Raw genomic sequence first — 17439 nt, forward strand, 5'->3', positions numbered from 1 at the left:
AGTGTAGAAATATTAGTTCTCAGCTTCTGCTGTGACTGTTTAAAGATCGTTCTCATGGGTGTAGCTAAGACAAAAGGAAGTAAAACTTTTTCTGTAACAATGACTTATCAGATATCAGGAAGAACAGTCTAAACCTTACAGACATTTCTTGTATTCACTACTTTGATGTAATACAAATTCTTTCAAAAACCAACCTGTCTCAGTGCTTATCTCTTTTTGTCTCATATTACAGCATAACATAGTGTTATTTCATCTGTTATTTCCTTTTTCCTTCTTGGTAAAAAAATACTTTACAACACCAGTTACAACTCCAGTGAACAAAAATATTGGATGACGTGTAAAATCATTTGTGGCAGAGGGACAGCCTTCTGCTGCATATGACTGGGAGTGAGGGGAGGAAGACAGGATAAAAGACACAGTGTGGAAGAGAGCCAGAGAATAATAATAACTGATCATTAGATGCACAGTGGTGTATAAACACATGAGCGAAAAAGGTGATCAAAGAAGTAATACACAGCGCATCATGGGAAGTCTCCAGTAGCCCAAGCCTAAGGGAGGATTCAGGGTCACCTGATTCAGTCCGAAATATATATTTTATCAAAAATATTTAAACATAATCTTAAAAGTAGAGACAGTTTCTGTTCCACAGAATAGAGCCCTGAAAGCTGAAGGCTCTGCATCCCATTCTACAGGGTGGGCCATTTATATGGATACACTGTAATAAAATGGGAATGGTTGGTGATATTAAAGTCCTGTTTGTGGCACATTAGTATATGTGAGGGGGCAAACTCCTCAAGATGGGTGGTGACCATGGTGGCCATTTAGAAGTCGGCCATCTTGGATACAACTTTTGTTTTTTCACATCAAACTTATTGGTAATCTCACAAGAAAAACAATGGTGTGCTTGGTTTCAATGTAACTTTATTCTTTCATGAGTTATTTACAAGTTTCTCACCACTTATAAAATGTGTTCAATGTGCTGCCCATTGTGTTGGATTGTCAATGCAACCCTCTTCTCCCACTCTTCTCACACTGATAGCAACACCACAGGAGAAATGCCAGCACAGGCATCCAGTATCCGTAGTTTCAGGTGCTGCACATCTCGTATCTTCACACCATAGACATTTGCCTTCAGATGACCCCAAAGATAAAAGTCTAAGGGGGTCAGATCGGGAGACCTTGGGGAAGTGCTGCCTGAGATCAAAGTGTTCTATTGAAGTGATACGGTACTATGTTTTTAATATAAGATATGACCTGACTATTGAAGACCTTGTATATGAGGATAAGAGTTTTAAATTAGATTTTGGATTCAACAGAGAGCCAATGAAAAGAAATCAGTATTGAAGAAATATGCTCCCTCGTTCGAGCCAGTACTCCCTCTGCAACATTTTGGATTAGCTGAAGGCTTTTTGGTGAGTTTTTAGGACTGAAAACGATTTACAGTAGTCCAGCCTAGAAATAATAAATGCATCCACTAGTTGTTCAGTATCACGCTGTAATAAGATGTTTCTAATTTTAGAGATATTGCAAATGTATGGAAAGGTTTAAGTCAGACATGTCAAACTCAAGGGCTGTGATGCAATTATATCTGGCTTGTGAGATGATTTCACATGTCACTTATTATTTGCCCATTAGTATGTGGGCTGCATTATAGCATGTGACAATAATTAAAAGCTACACCATTCATAATGTAAATCTCATAGAGGAGATTTGTGACAGTAAATAGACTGTGTAAATTATTTGTTGTAAAACAGATAATGTGAAGATGTGAAATTCCACTGTCATGATCTTTAATATTTAACATACTAAGTGAGGCCTGTGAGTGCTTTTTTTTTTTTTTTTTTTTTTTTTTTTTTTTTAAATCCTTGTTTGTTTGTTTTGTATATTCTCACCTCAGGGGAATTTCCTTGGAAGATTGCACCAGATTGCATCAGACCAGCAAACTGCCAGAATGTGTGTTTGTGTGTGTTTGTACAAATGAGCAGATTCTCAGTGCATTTCCCTGTAAAAACATGAAACATAGGTGGGTATCAATATTTTAATCCTAAGTAATGTCTGTAAGTCAATATACAGTGCATGGTTTAATGTTTAACTGTGTTCATTATTAATGTTTAAGGTCTTAGTCATGGACTTGGATAGCATTTGGGGTAGTAAATCAGACCCTCTGTGACAAATACCTTGGTGTAGGGTATCAGGAAATAAAGTAAAAAATGTATCAGCTTTTTACTTCCTCATTGCTCTGATAGAATACAAACCCTATGAAACCGAACCCAACGTATCAGTGTACGTATTTTTGTCGGGCTGCATGGCGTAACAGCAGTCTGGCGAGGAAGGAGCGGCTAGAAGGTCCAGCGGGCATGTGGTGTGGAGTTTAGCCGGATAACTCAAAGCCAGTCAGTTAAATCAAACAACAGACCTTTATTCGTTGTCGGCAACAAAAGACCATACAAGCCAGGTCTCCACAGCTCTACTAGGTCGTACATACATCCGCAGAGATCGGTAGTCGCCGGCAGCCCGTTACAACGGTAAGGTTTCTCCTAAGAACAGAGCATGAACAGCATGGAATGGCTGCCACCACCCTAGTGGTGCTATAATACAATAAGGGCTGTTACAATGCGTAAAGGCTTGAGTTGCTTTCATGTGGTTGGATATATGTGAAAACCTGCATTTGAACACATACCTAATAAAGTGGCTGATGAGTGTATGATGGGCAGCCAGATATTCTCCTTAGGAGTATTTTTAGATCACAGTTCTGTATTTTTGGAATTATAGAACTGAATAAGTTTGATTATAAGTTTGATAATAATGACTCATTAACATGCGAGAAGGACATGTATCTCACTTAGAACCTCAACTGCTCTGTTTTCTTTTGGTTTCCATTATTTTTTTTTTGTCTTCTTTATTTCATTGTTGGTTTGTAGTCACAGAGTCTGTTTGATCAGCAGAGTAAGACATGTTATGCTAATTCATAATTTCTGTTTATGGACTGAAAATATTTGATTCTACTTTGGCTTTTAGGTTCTTCTCTCCCGTGTTTTAGATTTGCACTTTATTACAGTTTGGTTCAGTCTGATTGGTGTTTAGTCTCAGCATCAGTTGACATAGGGGCCTCTTTTCTGGGTTCATCCCTTATGTTTTGGAGAGCTTAGAGATTTGGTCTTGGCTGCTGGATTTAAGTTGATTAGAAAGTTCACAACTCTCTTTTGAATGTTAATCATCAGTGGGCATCTGCCTAATTATGTTCAACAGACATTTGTTTTTCTGTGTAAATGAGAAATATATCTAAAAAGTTTTGAATGCATATATTCTGCTGGGTGTTTATTCTAAAGCGTTTGGCTCTAATGACTGAGTGGTTTAGTTAGACTCACCACTTATTAAACTTTCTCTCTCTCTCCTATAGTTTGCCTTTTGTCCTGTTTCTCTCTGCTCTCTTTTTATTTTTACCAGTTGTGGCAGACGACTGTCCTTCCCCAAGCTTGGTTATGGCAAAAGTTTCTTTCTATTAACAGGCAGTTTTTCCTTTCCACTATCACTAAGTGCATTGTTATAGGAGGTTGTGTGATTGTTAGGGTTTCTTTCTAATATTGTAGGGTCTTTATCTTACACTGAGGTGCAGGTTGGTGCTATATGAACAGAATCTTGCCCAAGTATATTTGGCATGCAGACTGGAGTAGGCAGAGACTGAACCATCACCTTCCAACAGATTCCAGTAGATGACCTGCTCTATCTCTGGACCTAGAGCCTCCCCTTATGTTTGGTTCTGTATGTCCAGCTGCTCAATACGTGGCTATTGGCTCATTGTAAGTCAGTCTAGCGCTCTGAAGAAAAATTATAGGTAATGATAAGTATGCATCACTCACAAGCTGCCCTGGACAGTCAGGGCAGTGAATTAATGCTGTACGGCAACTCTTCCTGTTGCTACGTCACATAGGCTTACAGTTGTTGATTCTGATCCCAAAAGAATCAAAGTGGAACGCAAATAGATACTAATAAATAAATATCAATATTTTAATTTAGTTTATTGCGTACCCAGCAGCTCACTCTGGTACACTCTGGAGAGGTCATCAGTTTATTGCAGAGCTAACAAAGACAGATTGCCCTTCAGACAATGACAGGAGAACAGAGCACTCAGAAAAAAAATGCGGCAGACACCAGGAAAAAAATGATAAGAGAACTAAACACTATGTAGAAAGAAATAGCGAAAAAAAAAAAAAAAGCACACCTCTGCTGTGATCTTGACAATATTTATTGCCACAATGTGTGGCCATCAGAAATATGGCAACACTGACAAAAAAGAAGTGATAAGGAATTTGACTTTAGACATGATCTCAGCTAGATTGATTCTCCTTTTCCAGCCCTACAATAAAAGCAATACCACACCATTCCTTTTATTTCCAGCAAGGGGTGCAAGGGAGTTACATTAACACAGTATTCTGTTTGTTCAAATAGATACCATAAAAATATAACTCATCGGTTTAGAAAGATAATGATATAGCATAAATGCCCACAGTATTTCATTTAATTGCATTATCACATTTAAAACACTGATAAACAAAACTTTGCACACCTGTTACCAACTTCTGAGCAACAAAGATTACGAAAAGGTCAAGATAACATTTAACTTGTTAATGACCTCTGCTGCTGCTCAGTACACAGAATACACACAATTATGTATATGGAGATCTTCAAAAATGGTCAATCAAATTCATTTTTGTTCCAGTTTGAGGAAATTAATTGGAAATTTGTAAAGTATAAAGCACTTTTCTCATCTGGTGTCATGGTTTAACCTTCAGGTTCCTCAGGGATAAAACCTGTGGCTGTAATCCATGTTGTCTGAAGAACTAGAGGGAGAGAAAAACAGAAAAAAGGCTTCATGTTATCGCTGGACAAAGTGAATATAAGTATGAAAAAAGACAATAAAACTGAGGTTAGTCTGACCTCTTCCAGTCTCTCCTGAATGTCTGACTCTGACAGCTGAACAAATGCCCGCAGTCTTGCTTTCAGTCCAATAACATAATCTGTTTACACAAAGAAACAAATGTTACACAAATTAATAATGACATAATGATCATGAAATCTTTATTTATAAAAGAAATTAAAGGAGTATTTATTCTTGGATACTGTATTTAAATGTATATTGTTATTCAAAGCATCGAAGTGTTTGTTAATTAGGACTGTAGAGATATACACGTAATGTATTATGAAATAAATTACAGAAATGTTGTAAATGAGCAAATGATACAAACACAGGTATACAAACAATATACCTGAAGAAATGCTTTGGGAGGATACAGTAAATGAAAGAAATGCAAATACTTACTAGGCCCTTTGAATGTAGAAAGTAGAATCAGTTATGCGTTAACATGGAGAGAAAAAAAATAACTATAAACACAATATCTACATGTAAATGTATTCTTCAACACTAATAAACAAGGAAAAGGAAAAAATAACATGCACTGATGAGCAGCAAAAGGAAGATGCAACAAAAACAACAACAAAAAAAACTAAACCAAAGAAAAAAGTCAAAAACAAAACAAAACCTGTTATTCTTGCAGCTTGTACTCATCATTAATTTACTTACCAGTGAATGCAGTAATGCTGACTCCACTGCTTCTGACGTTCTCAAACACAGAGTAGAGAGTGAATGTGTATTGAGTTCCAGCAGTGAGAGATGAGACTGTGTGATTTACTGGTCCATTTCCAGCTGGTGCACTGATGTTTGTCTCTGTCCCATTAAACTGGAGAACAAAGCTGACATTGTTGTTGACTTTATTCCACTGCAGAGTGATGCTGGTTTCATTTTGTCCTGATGATATGAGGTGTTCTGCATTTGAAGGAGCTAAACAAAAGAATGAGAAAAATAAAGTAAGTTCAAAATTTCTTTAGAATTGATTTCTTGCTACTTAACAACAATAAAAAACTTTTAGTGTTGATTTTAATTAATAATATGTGATTATATTGTGATGCAGTTTAAATAAATCTTCATTAACTCACCAGTGACTGCAGTAATGCTGACTCCACTGCTTCTGATGTTCTCAAACACAGAGTAGAGAGTGAATGTGTATTGAGTTCCAGCAGTGAGAGATGAGACTGTGTGATTTACTGGTCCATTTCCAGCTGGTGCACTGATGTTTGTCTCTGTCCCATTAAACTGGAGAACAAAGCTGACATTGTTGTTGACTTTATTCCACTGCAGAGTGATGCTGGTTTCATTTTGTCCTGATGATATGAGGTTTTCTGCATTTGAAGGAGCTAAACAAAAGAATGAGAAAATAAAGTAAGTTCAAAATTTCTTTAGAATTGATTTCTTGCTACTTAACAACAATAAAAAACTTTTAGTGTTGATTTTAATTAATAATATGTGATTACATTGTGATGCAGTTTAAATAAATCTTCATTAACTCACCAGTGACTGCAGTAATGCTGACTCCACTGCTTCTGACATTCTCAAACACAGAGTAGAGAGTGAATGTGTATTGAGTTCCAGCAGTGAGAGATGAGACTGTGTGATTTACTGGTCCATTTCCAGCTGGTGCACTGATGTTTGTCTCTGTCCCATTAAACTGGAGAACAAAGCTGAAATTGTTGTTGACTTTATTCCACTGCAGAGTGATGCTGGTTTCATTTTGTCCTGCTGATATGAGGTTTTCTGCATTTGAAGGAGCTAAAGAAAAGAATGAGAAAAATAAAGTAAGTTCAAAATTTCTTTAGAATTGATTTCTCGCTACTTAATAACACTTAATAATTTCATTGTTGATTTTAATCAATAATATGTGATTACATTGTAATGCAGTTTAAATAAATCTTCATTAACTCACCAGTGACTGCAGTAATGCTGACTCCACTGCTTCTGGCATTCTCAAACACAGAGTAGAGAGTGAATGTGTATTGAGTTCCAGCAGTGAGAGATGAGACTGTGTGATTTACTGGTCCATTTCCAGCTGGTGCACCGATGTTTGTCTCTGTACCATTAAACTGGAGAACAAAGCTGACATTGTTGTTGACTTTATTCCACTGCAGAGTGATGCTGGTTTCATTTTGTCCTGATGATATGAGGTTTTCTGCATTTGAAGGAGCTAAACAAAAGAATGAGAAAAATAAAGTAAGTTCAAAATTTCTTTAGAATTGATTTCTTGCTACTTAACAACAATAAAAAACTTTTAGTGTTGATTTTAATTAATAATATGTGATTACATTGTGATGCAGTTTAAATAAATCTTCATTAACTCACCAGTGACTGCAGTAATGCTGACTCCACTGCTTCTGACATTCTCAAACACAGAGTAGAGAGTGAATGTGTATTGAGTTCCAGCAGTGAGAGATGAGACTGTGTGATTTACTGGTCCATTTCCAGCTGGTGCACTGATGTTTGTCTTTGTCCCATTAAACTGGAGAACAAAGCTGAAATTGTTGTTGACTTTATTCCACTGCAGAGTGATGCTGGTTTCATTTTGTCCTGATGATATGAGGTTTTCTGCATTTGAAGGAGCTAAATAAAAGAATGAAAAAAATAAAGTAAGTTCAAAATTTCTTTAGAATTGATTTCTCGCTACTTAATAACACTTAATAATTTCATTGTTGATTTTAATCAATAATATGTGATTACATTGTAATGCAGTTTAAATAAATCTTCATTAACTCACCAGTGACTGCAGTAATGCTGACTCCACTGCTTCTGGCATTCTCAAACACAGAGTAGAGAGTGAATGTGTATTGAGTTCCAGCAGTGAGAGATGAGACTGTGTGATTTACTGGTCCATTTCCAGCTGGTGCACCGATGTTTGTCTCTGTACCATTAAACTGGAGAACAAAGCTGACATTGTTGTTGACTTTATTCCACTGCAGAGTGATGCTGGTTTCATTTTGTCCTGATGATATGAGGTTTTCTGCATTTGAAGGAGCTAAACAAAAGAATGAGAAAAATAAGGTAAGTTCAAAATTTCTTTAGAATTGATTTCTTGCTACTTAACAACAATAAAAAACTTTTAGGGTTGATTTTAATTAATAATATGTGATTACATTGTGATGCAGTTTAAATAAATCTTCATTAACTCACCAGTGACTGCAGTAATGCTGACTCCACTGCTTCTGACATTCTCAAACACAGAGTAGAGAGTGAATGTGTATTGAGTTCCAGCAGTGAGAAATGAGACTGTGTGATTTACTGGTCCATTTCCAGCTGGTGCACTGATGTTTGTCTCTGTCCCATTAAACTGGAGAACAAAGCTGACATTGTTGTTGACTTTATTCCACTGCAGAGTGATGCTGGTTTCATTTGGTCCTGCTGATGTGAGGTTTTCTGCATTTGAAGGAGCTAAACAAAAGAATGAGAAAATAAAGTAAGTTCAAAATTTCTTTAGAATTGATTTCTTGCTATTTAACAACAATAAAAAACATTTAGTGTTGATTTTAATTAATAATATGTGATTATATTGTGATGCAGTTTAAATAAATCTTCATTAACTCACCAGTGACTGCAGTAATGCTGACTCCACTGCTTCTGACATTCTCAAACACAGAGTAGAGAGTGAATGTGTATTGAGTTCCAGCAGTGAGAGATGAGACTGTGTGATTTACTGGTCCATTTCCAGCTGGTGCACTGATGTTTGTCTCTGTCCCATTAAACTGGAGAACAAAGCTGACATTGTTGTTGACTTTATTCCACTGCAGAGTGATGCTGGTTTCATTTTGTCCTGATGATATGAGGTTTTCTGCATTTGAAGGAGCTAAACAAAAGAATGAGAAAATAAAGTAAGTTCAAAATTTCTTTAGAATTGATTTCTTGCTACTTAACAACAATAAAAAACTTTTAGTGTTGATTTTAATTAATAATATGTGATTATATTGTGATGCAGTTTAAATAAATCTTCATTAACTCACCAGTGACTGCAGTAATGCTGACTCCACTGCTTCTGATGTTCTCAAACACAGAGTAGAGAGTGAATGTGTATTGAGTTCCAGCAGTGAGAGATGAGACTGTGTGATTTACTGGTCCATTTCCAGCTGGTGCACTGATGTTTGTCTCTGTCCCATTAAACTGGAGAACAAAGCTGACATTGTTGTTGACTTTATTCCACTGCAGAGTGATGCTGGTTTCATTTTGTCCTGATGATATGAGGTTTTCTGCATTTGAAGGAGCTAAACAAAAGAATGAGAAAATAAAGTAAGTTCAAAATTTCTTTAGAATTGATTTCTTGCTACTTAACAACAATAAAAAACTTTTAGTGTTGATTTTAATTAATAATATGTGATTACATTGTGATGCAGTTTAAATAAATCTTCATTAACTCACCAGTGACTGCAGTAATGCTGACTCCACTGCTTCTGACATTCTCAAACACAGAGTAGAGAGTGAATGTGTATTGAGTTCCAGCAGTGAGAGATGAGACTGTGTGATTTACTGGTCCATTTCCAGCTGGTGCACTGATGTTTGTCTCTGTCCCATTAAACTGGAGAACAAAGCTGAAATTGTTGTTGACTTTATTCCACTGCAGAGTGATGCTGGTTTCATTTTGTCCTGCTGATATGAGGTTTTCTGCATTTGAAGGAGCTAAAGAAAAGAATGAGAAAAATAAAGTAAGTTCAAAATTTCTTTAGAATTGATTTCTTGCTACTTAACAACAATAAAAAACTTTTAGTGTTGATTTTAATTAATAATATGTGATTACATTGTGATGCAGTTTAAATAAATCTTCATTAACTCACCAGTGACTGCAGTAATGCTGACTCCACTGCTTCTGACGTTCTCAAACACAGAGTAGAGAGTGAATGTGTATTGAGTTCCAGCAGTGAGAGATGAGACAGTGTGAGTTACTGGTCCATTTCCAGCTGGTGCACTGATGTTTGTCTCTGTCCCATTAAACTGGAGAACAAAGCTGAAATTGTTGTTGACTTTATTCCACTGCAGAGTGATGCTGGTTTCATTTTGTCCTGCTGATATGAGGTTTTCTGCATTTGAAGGAGCTAAAGAAAAGAATGAGAAAAATAAAGTAAGTTCAAAATTAATTTAGAATTGATTTCTCGCTACTTAATAACACTTAATAATTTCATTGTTGATTTTAATCAATAATATGTGATTACATTGTAATGCAGTTTAAATAAATCTTCATTAACTCACCAGTGACTGCAGTAATGCTGACTCCACTGCTTCTGACATTCTCAAACACAGAGTAGAGAGTGAATGTGTATTGAGTTCCAGCAGTGAGAGATGAGACTGTGTGATTTACTGGTCCATTTCCAGCTGGTGCACCGATGTTTGTCTCTGTACCATTAAACTGGAGAACAAAGCTGACATTGTTGTTGACTTTATTCCACTGCAGAGTGATGCTGGTTTCATTTTGTCCTGATGATATGAGGTTTTCTGCATTTGAAGGAGCTAAAGAAAAGAATGAGAAAAATAAAGTAAGTTCAAAATTTCTTTAGAATTGATTTCTTGCTACTTAACAACAATAAAAAACTTTTAGTGTTGATTTTAATTAATAATATGTGATTACATTGTGATGCAGTTTAAATAAATCTTCATTAACTCACCAGTGACTGCAGTAATGCTGACTCCACTGCTTCTGACATTCTCAAACACAGAGTAGAGAGTGAATGTGTATTGAGTTCCAGCAGTGAGAAATGAGACTGTGTGATTTACTGGTCCATTTCCAGCTGGTGCACTGATGTTTGTCTCTGTCCCATTAAACTGGAGAACAAAGCTGACATTGTTGTTGACTTTATTCCACTGCAGAGTGATGCTGGTTTCATTTTGTCCTGCTGATGTGAGGTTTTCTGCATTTGAAGGAGCTAAACAAAAGAATGAGAAAATAAAGTAAGTTCAAAATTTCTTTAGAATTGATTTCTTGCTATTTAACAACAATAAAAAACTTTTAGTGTTGATTTTAATTAATAATATGTGATTATATTGTGATGCAGTTTAAATAAATCTTCATTAACTCACCAGTGACTGCAGTAATGCTGACTCCACTGCTTCTGACATTCTCAAACACAGAGTAGAGAGTGAATGTGTATTGAGTTCCAGCAGTGAGAGATGAGACTGTGTGATTTACTGGTCCATTTCCAGCTGGTGCACTGATGTTTGTCTCTGTCCCATTAAACTGGAGAACAAAGCTGACATTGTTGTTGACTTTATTCCACTGCAGAGTGATGCTGGTTTCATTTTGTCCTGATGATATGAGGTTTTCTGCATTTGAAGGAGCTAAACAAAAGAATGAGAAAATAAAGTAAGTTCAAAATTTCTTTAGAATTGATTTCTTGCTACTTAACAACAATAAAAACTTTTAGTGTTGATTTTAATTAATAATATGTGATTACATTGTGATGCAGTTTAAATAAATCTTCATTAACTCACCAGTGACTGCAGTAATGCTGACTCCACTGCTTCTGACATTCTCAAACACAGAGTAGAGAGTGAATGTGTATTGAGTTCCAGCAGTGAGAAATGAGACTGTGTGATTTACTGGTCCATTTCCAGCTGGTGCACTGATGTTTGTCTCTGTCCCATTAAACTGGAGAACAAAGCTGACATTGTTGTTGACTTTATTCCACTGCAGAGTGATGCTGGTTTCATTTTGTCCTGATGATATGAGGTTTTCTGCATTTGAAGGAGCTAAACAAAAGAATGAGAAAATAAAGTAAGTTCAAAATTTCTTTAGAATTGATTTCTTGCTACTTAACAACAATAAAAAACTTTTAGTGTTGATTTTAATTAATAATATGTGATTATATTGTGATGCAGTTTAAATAAATCTTCATTAACTCACCAGTGACTGCAGTAATGCTGACTCCACTGCTTCTGATGTTCTCAAACACAGAGTAGAGAGTGAATGTGTATTGAGTTCCAGCAGTGAGAGATGAGACTGTGTGATTTACTGGTCCATTTCCAGCTGGTGCACTGATGTTTGTCTCTGTCCCATTAAACTGGAGAACAAAGCTGACATTGTTGTTGACTTTATTCCACTGCAGAGTGATGCTGGTTTCATTTTGTCCTGATGATATGAGGTTTTCTGCATTTGAAGGAGCTAAACAAAAGAATGAGAAAAATAAAGTAAGTTCAAAATTTCTTTAGAATTGATTTCTCGCTACTTAATAACACTTAATAATTTCATTGTTGATTTTAATCAATAATATGTGATTACACTGTAATGCAGTTTAAATAAATCTTCATTAACTCACCAGTGACTGCAGTAATGCTGACTCCACTGCTTCTGACATTCTCAAACACAGAGTAGAGAGTGAATGTGCATTGAGTTCCAGCAGTGAGAGATGAGACTGTGTGATTTACTGGTCCATTTCCAGCTGGTGCACTGATGTTTGTCTCTGTCCCATTAAACTGGAGAACAAAGCTGACATTGTTGTTGACTTTATTCCACTGCAGAGTGATGCTGGTTTCATTTTGTCCTGATGATATGAGGTTTTCTGCATTTGAAGGAGCTAAACAAAAGAATGAGAAAATAAAGTAAGTTCAAAATTTCTTTAGAATTGATTTCTTGCTACTTAACAACAATAAAAACTTTTAGTGTTGATTTTAATTAATAATATGTGATTACATTGTGATGCAGTTTAAATAAATCTTCATTAACTCACCAGTGACTGCAGTAATGCTGACTCCACTGCTTCTGACATTCTCAAACACAGAGTAGAGAGTGAATGTGTATTGAGTTCCAGCAGTGAAAAATGAGACTGTGTGATTTACTGGTCCATTTCCAGCTGGTGCACTGATGTTTGTCTCTGTCCCATTAAACTGGAGAACAAAGCTGACATTGTTGTTGACTTTATTCCACTGCAGAGTGATGCTGGTTTCATTTTGTCCTGATGATATGAGGTTTTCTGCATTTGAAGGAGCTAAACAAAAGAATGAGAAAATAAAGCAAGTTCAAAATTTCTTTAGAATTGATTTCTTGCTACTTAACAACAATAAAAAACTTTTAGTGTTGATTTTAATTAATAATATGTGATTATATTGTGATGCAGTTTAAATAAATCTTCATTAACTCACCAGTGACTGCAGTAATGCTGACTCCACTGCTTCTGATGTTCTCAAACACAGAGTAGAGAGTGAATGTGTATTGAGTTCCAGCAGTGAGAGATGAGACTGTGTGATTTACTGGTTCATTTCCAGCTGGTGCACTGATGTTTGTCTCTGTACCATTAAACTGGAGAACAAAGCTGACATTGTTGTTGACTTTATTCCACTGCAGAGTGATGCTGGTTTCATTTTGTCCTGATGATATGAGGTTTTCTGCATTTGAAGGAGCTAAACAAAAGAATGAGAAAAATAAAGTAAGTTCAAAATTTCTTTAGAATTGATTTCTCGCTACTTAATAACACTTAATAATTTCATTGTTGATTTTAATCAATAATATGTGATTACATTGTAATGCAGTTTAAATAAATCTTCATTAACTCACCAGTGACTGCAGTAATGCTGACTCCACTGCTTCTGACGTTCTCAAACACAGAGTAGAGAGTGAATGTGTATTGAGTTCCAGCAGTGAGAGATGAGACTGTGTGATTTACTGGTCCATTTCCAGCTGGTGCACTGATGTTTGTCTCTGTCCCATTAAACTGGAGAACAAAGCTGACATTGTTGTTGACTTTATTCCACTGCAGAGTGATGCTGGTTTCATTTTGTCCTGATGATATGAGGTTTTCTGCATTTGAAGGAGCTAAACAAAAGAATGAGAAAATAAAGTAAGTTCAAAATTTCTTTAGAATTGATTTCTTGCTACTTAACAACAATAAAAAACTTTTAGTGTTGATTTTAATTAATAATATGTGATTACATTGTGATGCAGTTTAAATAAATCTTCATTAACTCACCAGTGACTGCAGTAATGCTGACTCCACTGCTTCTGACATTCTCAAACACAGAGTAGAGAGTGAATGTGTATTGAGTTCCAGCAGTGAGAAATGAGACTGTGTGATTTACTGGTCCATTTCCAGCTGGTGCACTGATGTTTGTCTCTGTCCCATTAAACTGGAGAACAAAGCTGACATTGTTGTTGACTTTATTCCACTGCAGAGTGATGCTGGTTTCATTTTGTTCTGATGATATGAGGTTTTCTGCATTTGAAGGAGCTAAACAAAAGAATGAGAAAAATAAAGTAAGTTCAAAATTTCTTTAGAATTGATTTCTCGCTACTTAATAACACTTAATAATTTCATTGTTGATTTTAATCAATAATATGTGATTACATTGTAATGCAGTTTAAATAAATCTTCATTAACTCACCAGTGACTGCAGTAATGCTGACTCCACTGCTTCTGACATTCTCAAACACAGAGTAGAGAGTGAATGTGTATTGAGTTCCAGCAGTGAGAGATGAGACTGTGTGATTTACTGGTCCATTTCCAGCTGGTGCACTGATGTTTGTCTCTGTACCATTAAACTGGAGAACAAAGCTGACATTGTTGTTGACTTTATTCCACTGCAGAGTGATGCTGGTTTCATTTTGTCCTGATGATAGGAGGTTTTCTGCATTTGAAGGAGCTAAAGAAAATAATGAGAAAAATAAAGTAAGTTCAAAATTTCTTTAGAATTGATTTCTTGCTACTTAACTACAATAAAAATTTTTTAGTGTTGGTTTTGATCAAAAATATGTGATAACATTGTGATGCAGTTTAAATAAATCTTCATTAACTCACCAGTGACTGCAGTAATGCTGACTCCACTGCTTCTGACGTTCTCAAACACAGAGTAGAGAGTGAATGTGTATTGAGTTCCAGCAGTGAGAGATGAGACTGTGTGATTTACTGGTCCATTTCCAGCTGGTGCACTGATGTTTGTCTCTGTCCCATTAAACTGGAGAACAAAGCTGACATTGTTGTTGACTTTATTCCACTGCAGAGTGATGCTGGTTTCATTTTGTCCTGATGATATGAGGTTTTCTGCATTTGAAGGAGCTAAATGGAAAAATGAGAAAATAAAGTAAGTTTCAAAAATTCTTCAAATTTGATTTTAAAAACAGTAAAAAAAATTATTCTCTTGAATTATTATCAGTAGTTTTTGAAAACGTTGTATTGCAGCTTAAATCAATTGATTAACTCACCAGTGACTGCAGTAATGCTGACTCCACTGCTTCTGATGTTCTCAAACACAGAGTAGAGAGTGAATGTGTATTGAGTTCCAGCAGTGAGAGATGAGACTGTGTGATTTACTGGTCCATTTCCAGCTGGTGCACTGATGCTTGTCTCTGTCCCATTAAACTGGAGAACAAAGCTGACATTGTTGTTGACTTTATTCCACTGCAGAGTGATGCTGGTTTCATTTTGTCCTGATGATATGAGGTTTTCTGCATTTGAAGGAGCTAAAGAAAAGAATGAGAAAAATAAAGTAAGTTCAAAATTTCTTTAGAATTGATTTCTTTCTACTTAACAACAATAAAAAAAATTTAGTTTTGATTTTAATTAATAATATGTGATAACATTGTGATGCAGTTTAAATAAATCTTCATTAACTCACCAGTGACTGCAGTAATGTTGACTCCACTGCTTCTGATGTTCTCAAACACAGAGTAGAGAGTGAATGTGTATTGAGTTCCAGCAGTGAGAGATGAGACTGTGTGATTTACTGGTCCATTTCCAGCTGGTGCACTGATGCTTGTCTCTGTCCCATTAAACTGGAGAACAAAGCTGACATTGTTGTTGACTTTATTCCACTGCAGAGTGATGCTGGTTTCATTTTGTCTTGATGATATGAGGTTTTCTGCATTTGAAGGAGCTAAATGGAAAAATGAGAAAATAAAGTAAGTTTTAAAAATTCCTTAGATTTGATTTCGCGTTACTTAATAACACTTAATAATTTCATTGTTGATTCGAATCAATAATATGTGATTACATTGTAATGCAGTTTAAATAAATCTTCATTAACTCACCAGTGACTGCAGTAATGCTGACTCCACTGCTTCTGACGTTCTCAAACACAGAGTAGAGAGTGAATGTGTATTGAGTTCCAGCAGTGAGAGATGAGACTGTGTGATTTACTGGTCCATTTCCAGCTGGTGCACTGATGTTTGTCTCTGTCCCATTAAACTGGAGAACAAAGCTGACATTGTTGTTGACTTTATTCCACTGCAGAGTGATGCTGGTTTCATTTTGTCCTGATGATATGAGGTTTTCTGCATTTGAAGGAGCTAAATGGAAAAATGAGAAAATAAAGTAAGTTTCAAAAATTCTTCAAAATTGATTTTAAAAACAGTAAAAAAAATTATTCTCTTGAATTATTATCAGTAGTTTTTGAAAACATTGTATTGCAGCTTAAATCAATTGATTAACTCACCAGTGACTGCAGTAATGCTGACTCCACTGCTTCTGATGTTCTCAAACACAGAGTAGAGAGTGAATGTGTATTGAGTTCCAGCAGTGAGAGATGAGACTGTGTGATTTACTGGTCCATTTCCAGCTGGTGCACTGATGCTTGTCTCTGTCCCATTAAACTGGAGAACAAAGCTGACATTGTTGTTGACTTTATTCCACTGCAGAGTGATGCTGGTTTCATTTTGTCTTGATGATATGAGGTTTTCTGCATTTGAAGGAGCTAAAGAAAAGAATGAGAAAAATAAAGTAAGTTCAAAATTTCTTTAGAATTGATTTCTTTCTACTTAACAACAATAAAAAAAATTTAGTTTTGATTTTAATTAATAATATGTGATAACATTGTGATGCAGTTTAAATAAATCTTCATTAACTCACCAGTGACTGCAGTAATGTTGACTCCACTGCTTCTGATGTTCTCAAACACAGAGTAGAGAGTGAATGTGTATTGAGTTCCAGCAGTGAGAGATGAGACTGTGTGATTTACTGGTCCATTTCCAGCTGGTGCACTGATGCTTGTCTCTGTACCATTAAACTGGAGAACAAAGCTGACATTGTTGTTGACTTTATTCCACTGCAGAGTGATGCTGGTTTCATTTTGTCTTGATGATATGAGGTTTTCTGCATTTGAAGGAGCTAAATGGAAAAATGAGAAAATAAAGTAAGTTTTAAAAATTCCTTAGATTTGATTTCGCGTTACTTAATAACACTTAATAATTTCATTGTTGATTCGAATCAATAATATGTGATTACATTGTAATGCAGTTTAAATAAATCTTCATTAACTCACCAGTGACTGCAGTAATGCTGACTCCACTGCTTCTGACGTTCTCAAACACAGAGTAGAGAGTGAATGTGTATTGAGTTCCAGCAGTGAGAGATGAGACTGTGTGATTTACTGGTCCATTTCCAGCTGGTGCACTGATGCTTGTCTCTGTACCATTAAACTGGAGAAGAAAGCTGACATTGATGTTGACTTTATTCCACTGCAGAGTGATGCTGGTTTCATTTTGTCCTGATGATATGAGGTTTTCTGCATTTGAAGGAGCTAAACAAAAGAATGAGAAAAATAAAGTAAGCTCAAAATTTCTTTAGAATTGATTTCTCGCTACTTAATAACAC

General features: G+C 35.8%; 2 protein-coding genes across 2 annotated transcripts in view; both read right to left on the reverse strand.

Moving 5' to 3' along the window:
* Positions 1–17439, reverse strand: part of LOC146521636 (uncharacterized) — a 39365-nt gene that overhangs the window by 3732 nt on the left and 18194 nt on the right. Inside the window, exons 12-15 of the mRNA XM_085154100.1 lie at positions 15842–16136; positions 9293–9594; positions 8881–9138; positions 5995–6252 (exon numbers count right to left, since the gene is read on the reverse strand). Coding sequence (XP_085010226.1) covers positions 5995–6252; positions 8881–9138; positions 9293–9594; positions 15842–16136 — 1113 coding nt within the window. The remainder of the gene's footprint in view (positions 1–5994; positions 6253–8880; positions 9139–9292; positions 9595–15841; positions 16137–17439) is intronic.
* On the reverse strand, positions 6778–8460 carry LOC146521637 (receptor-type tyrosine-protein phosphatase H-like). The gene is made up of 5 exons (XM_085147360.1): positions 8442–8460; positions 8057–8314; positions 7644–7901; positions 7232–7489; positions 6778–7076 (listed from the first exon to the last, which is right to left on the reverse strand). The coding sequence occupies exons 1-5, from the start codon at positions 8458–8460 to the stop codon at positions 6778–6780; spliced, it is 1092 nt and encodes a 363-aa protein (XP_085003486.1).

The sequence above is a fragment of the Neolamprologus multifasciatus genome, chromosome 3 (assembly GCF_963576455.1).
Source record: "Neolamprologus multifasciatus chromosome 3, fNeoMul1.2, whole genome shotgun sequence".
Taxonomy (NCBI): Eukaryota; Metazoa; Chordata; class Actinopteri; order Cichliformes; family Cichlidae; genus Neolamprologus; species Neolamprologus multifasciatus.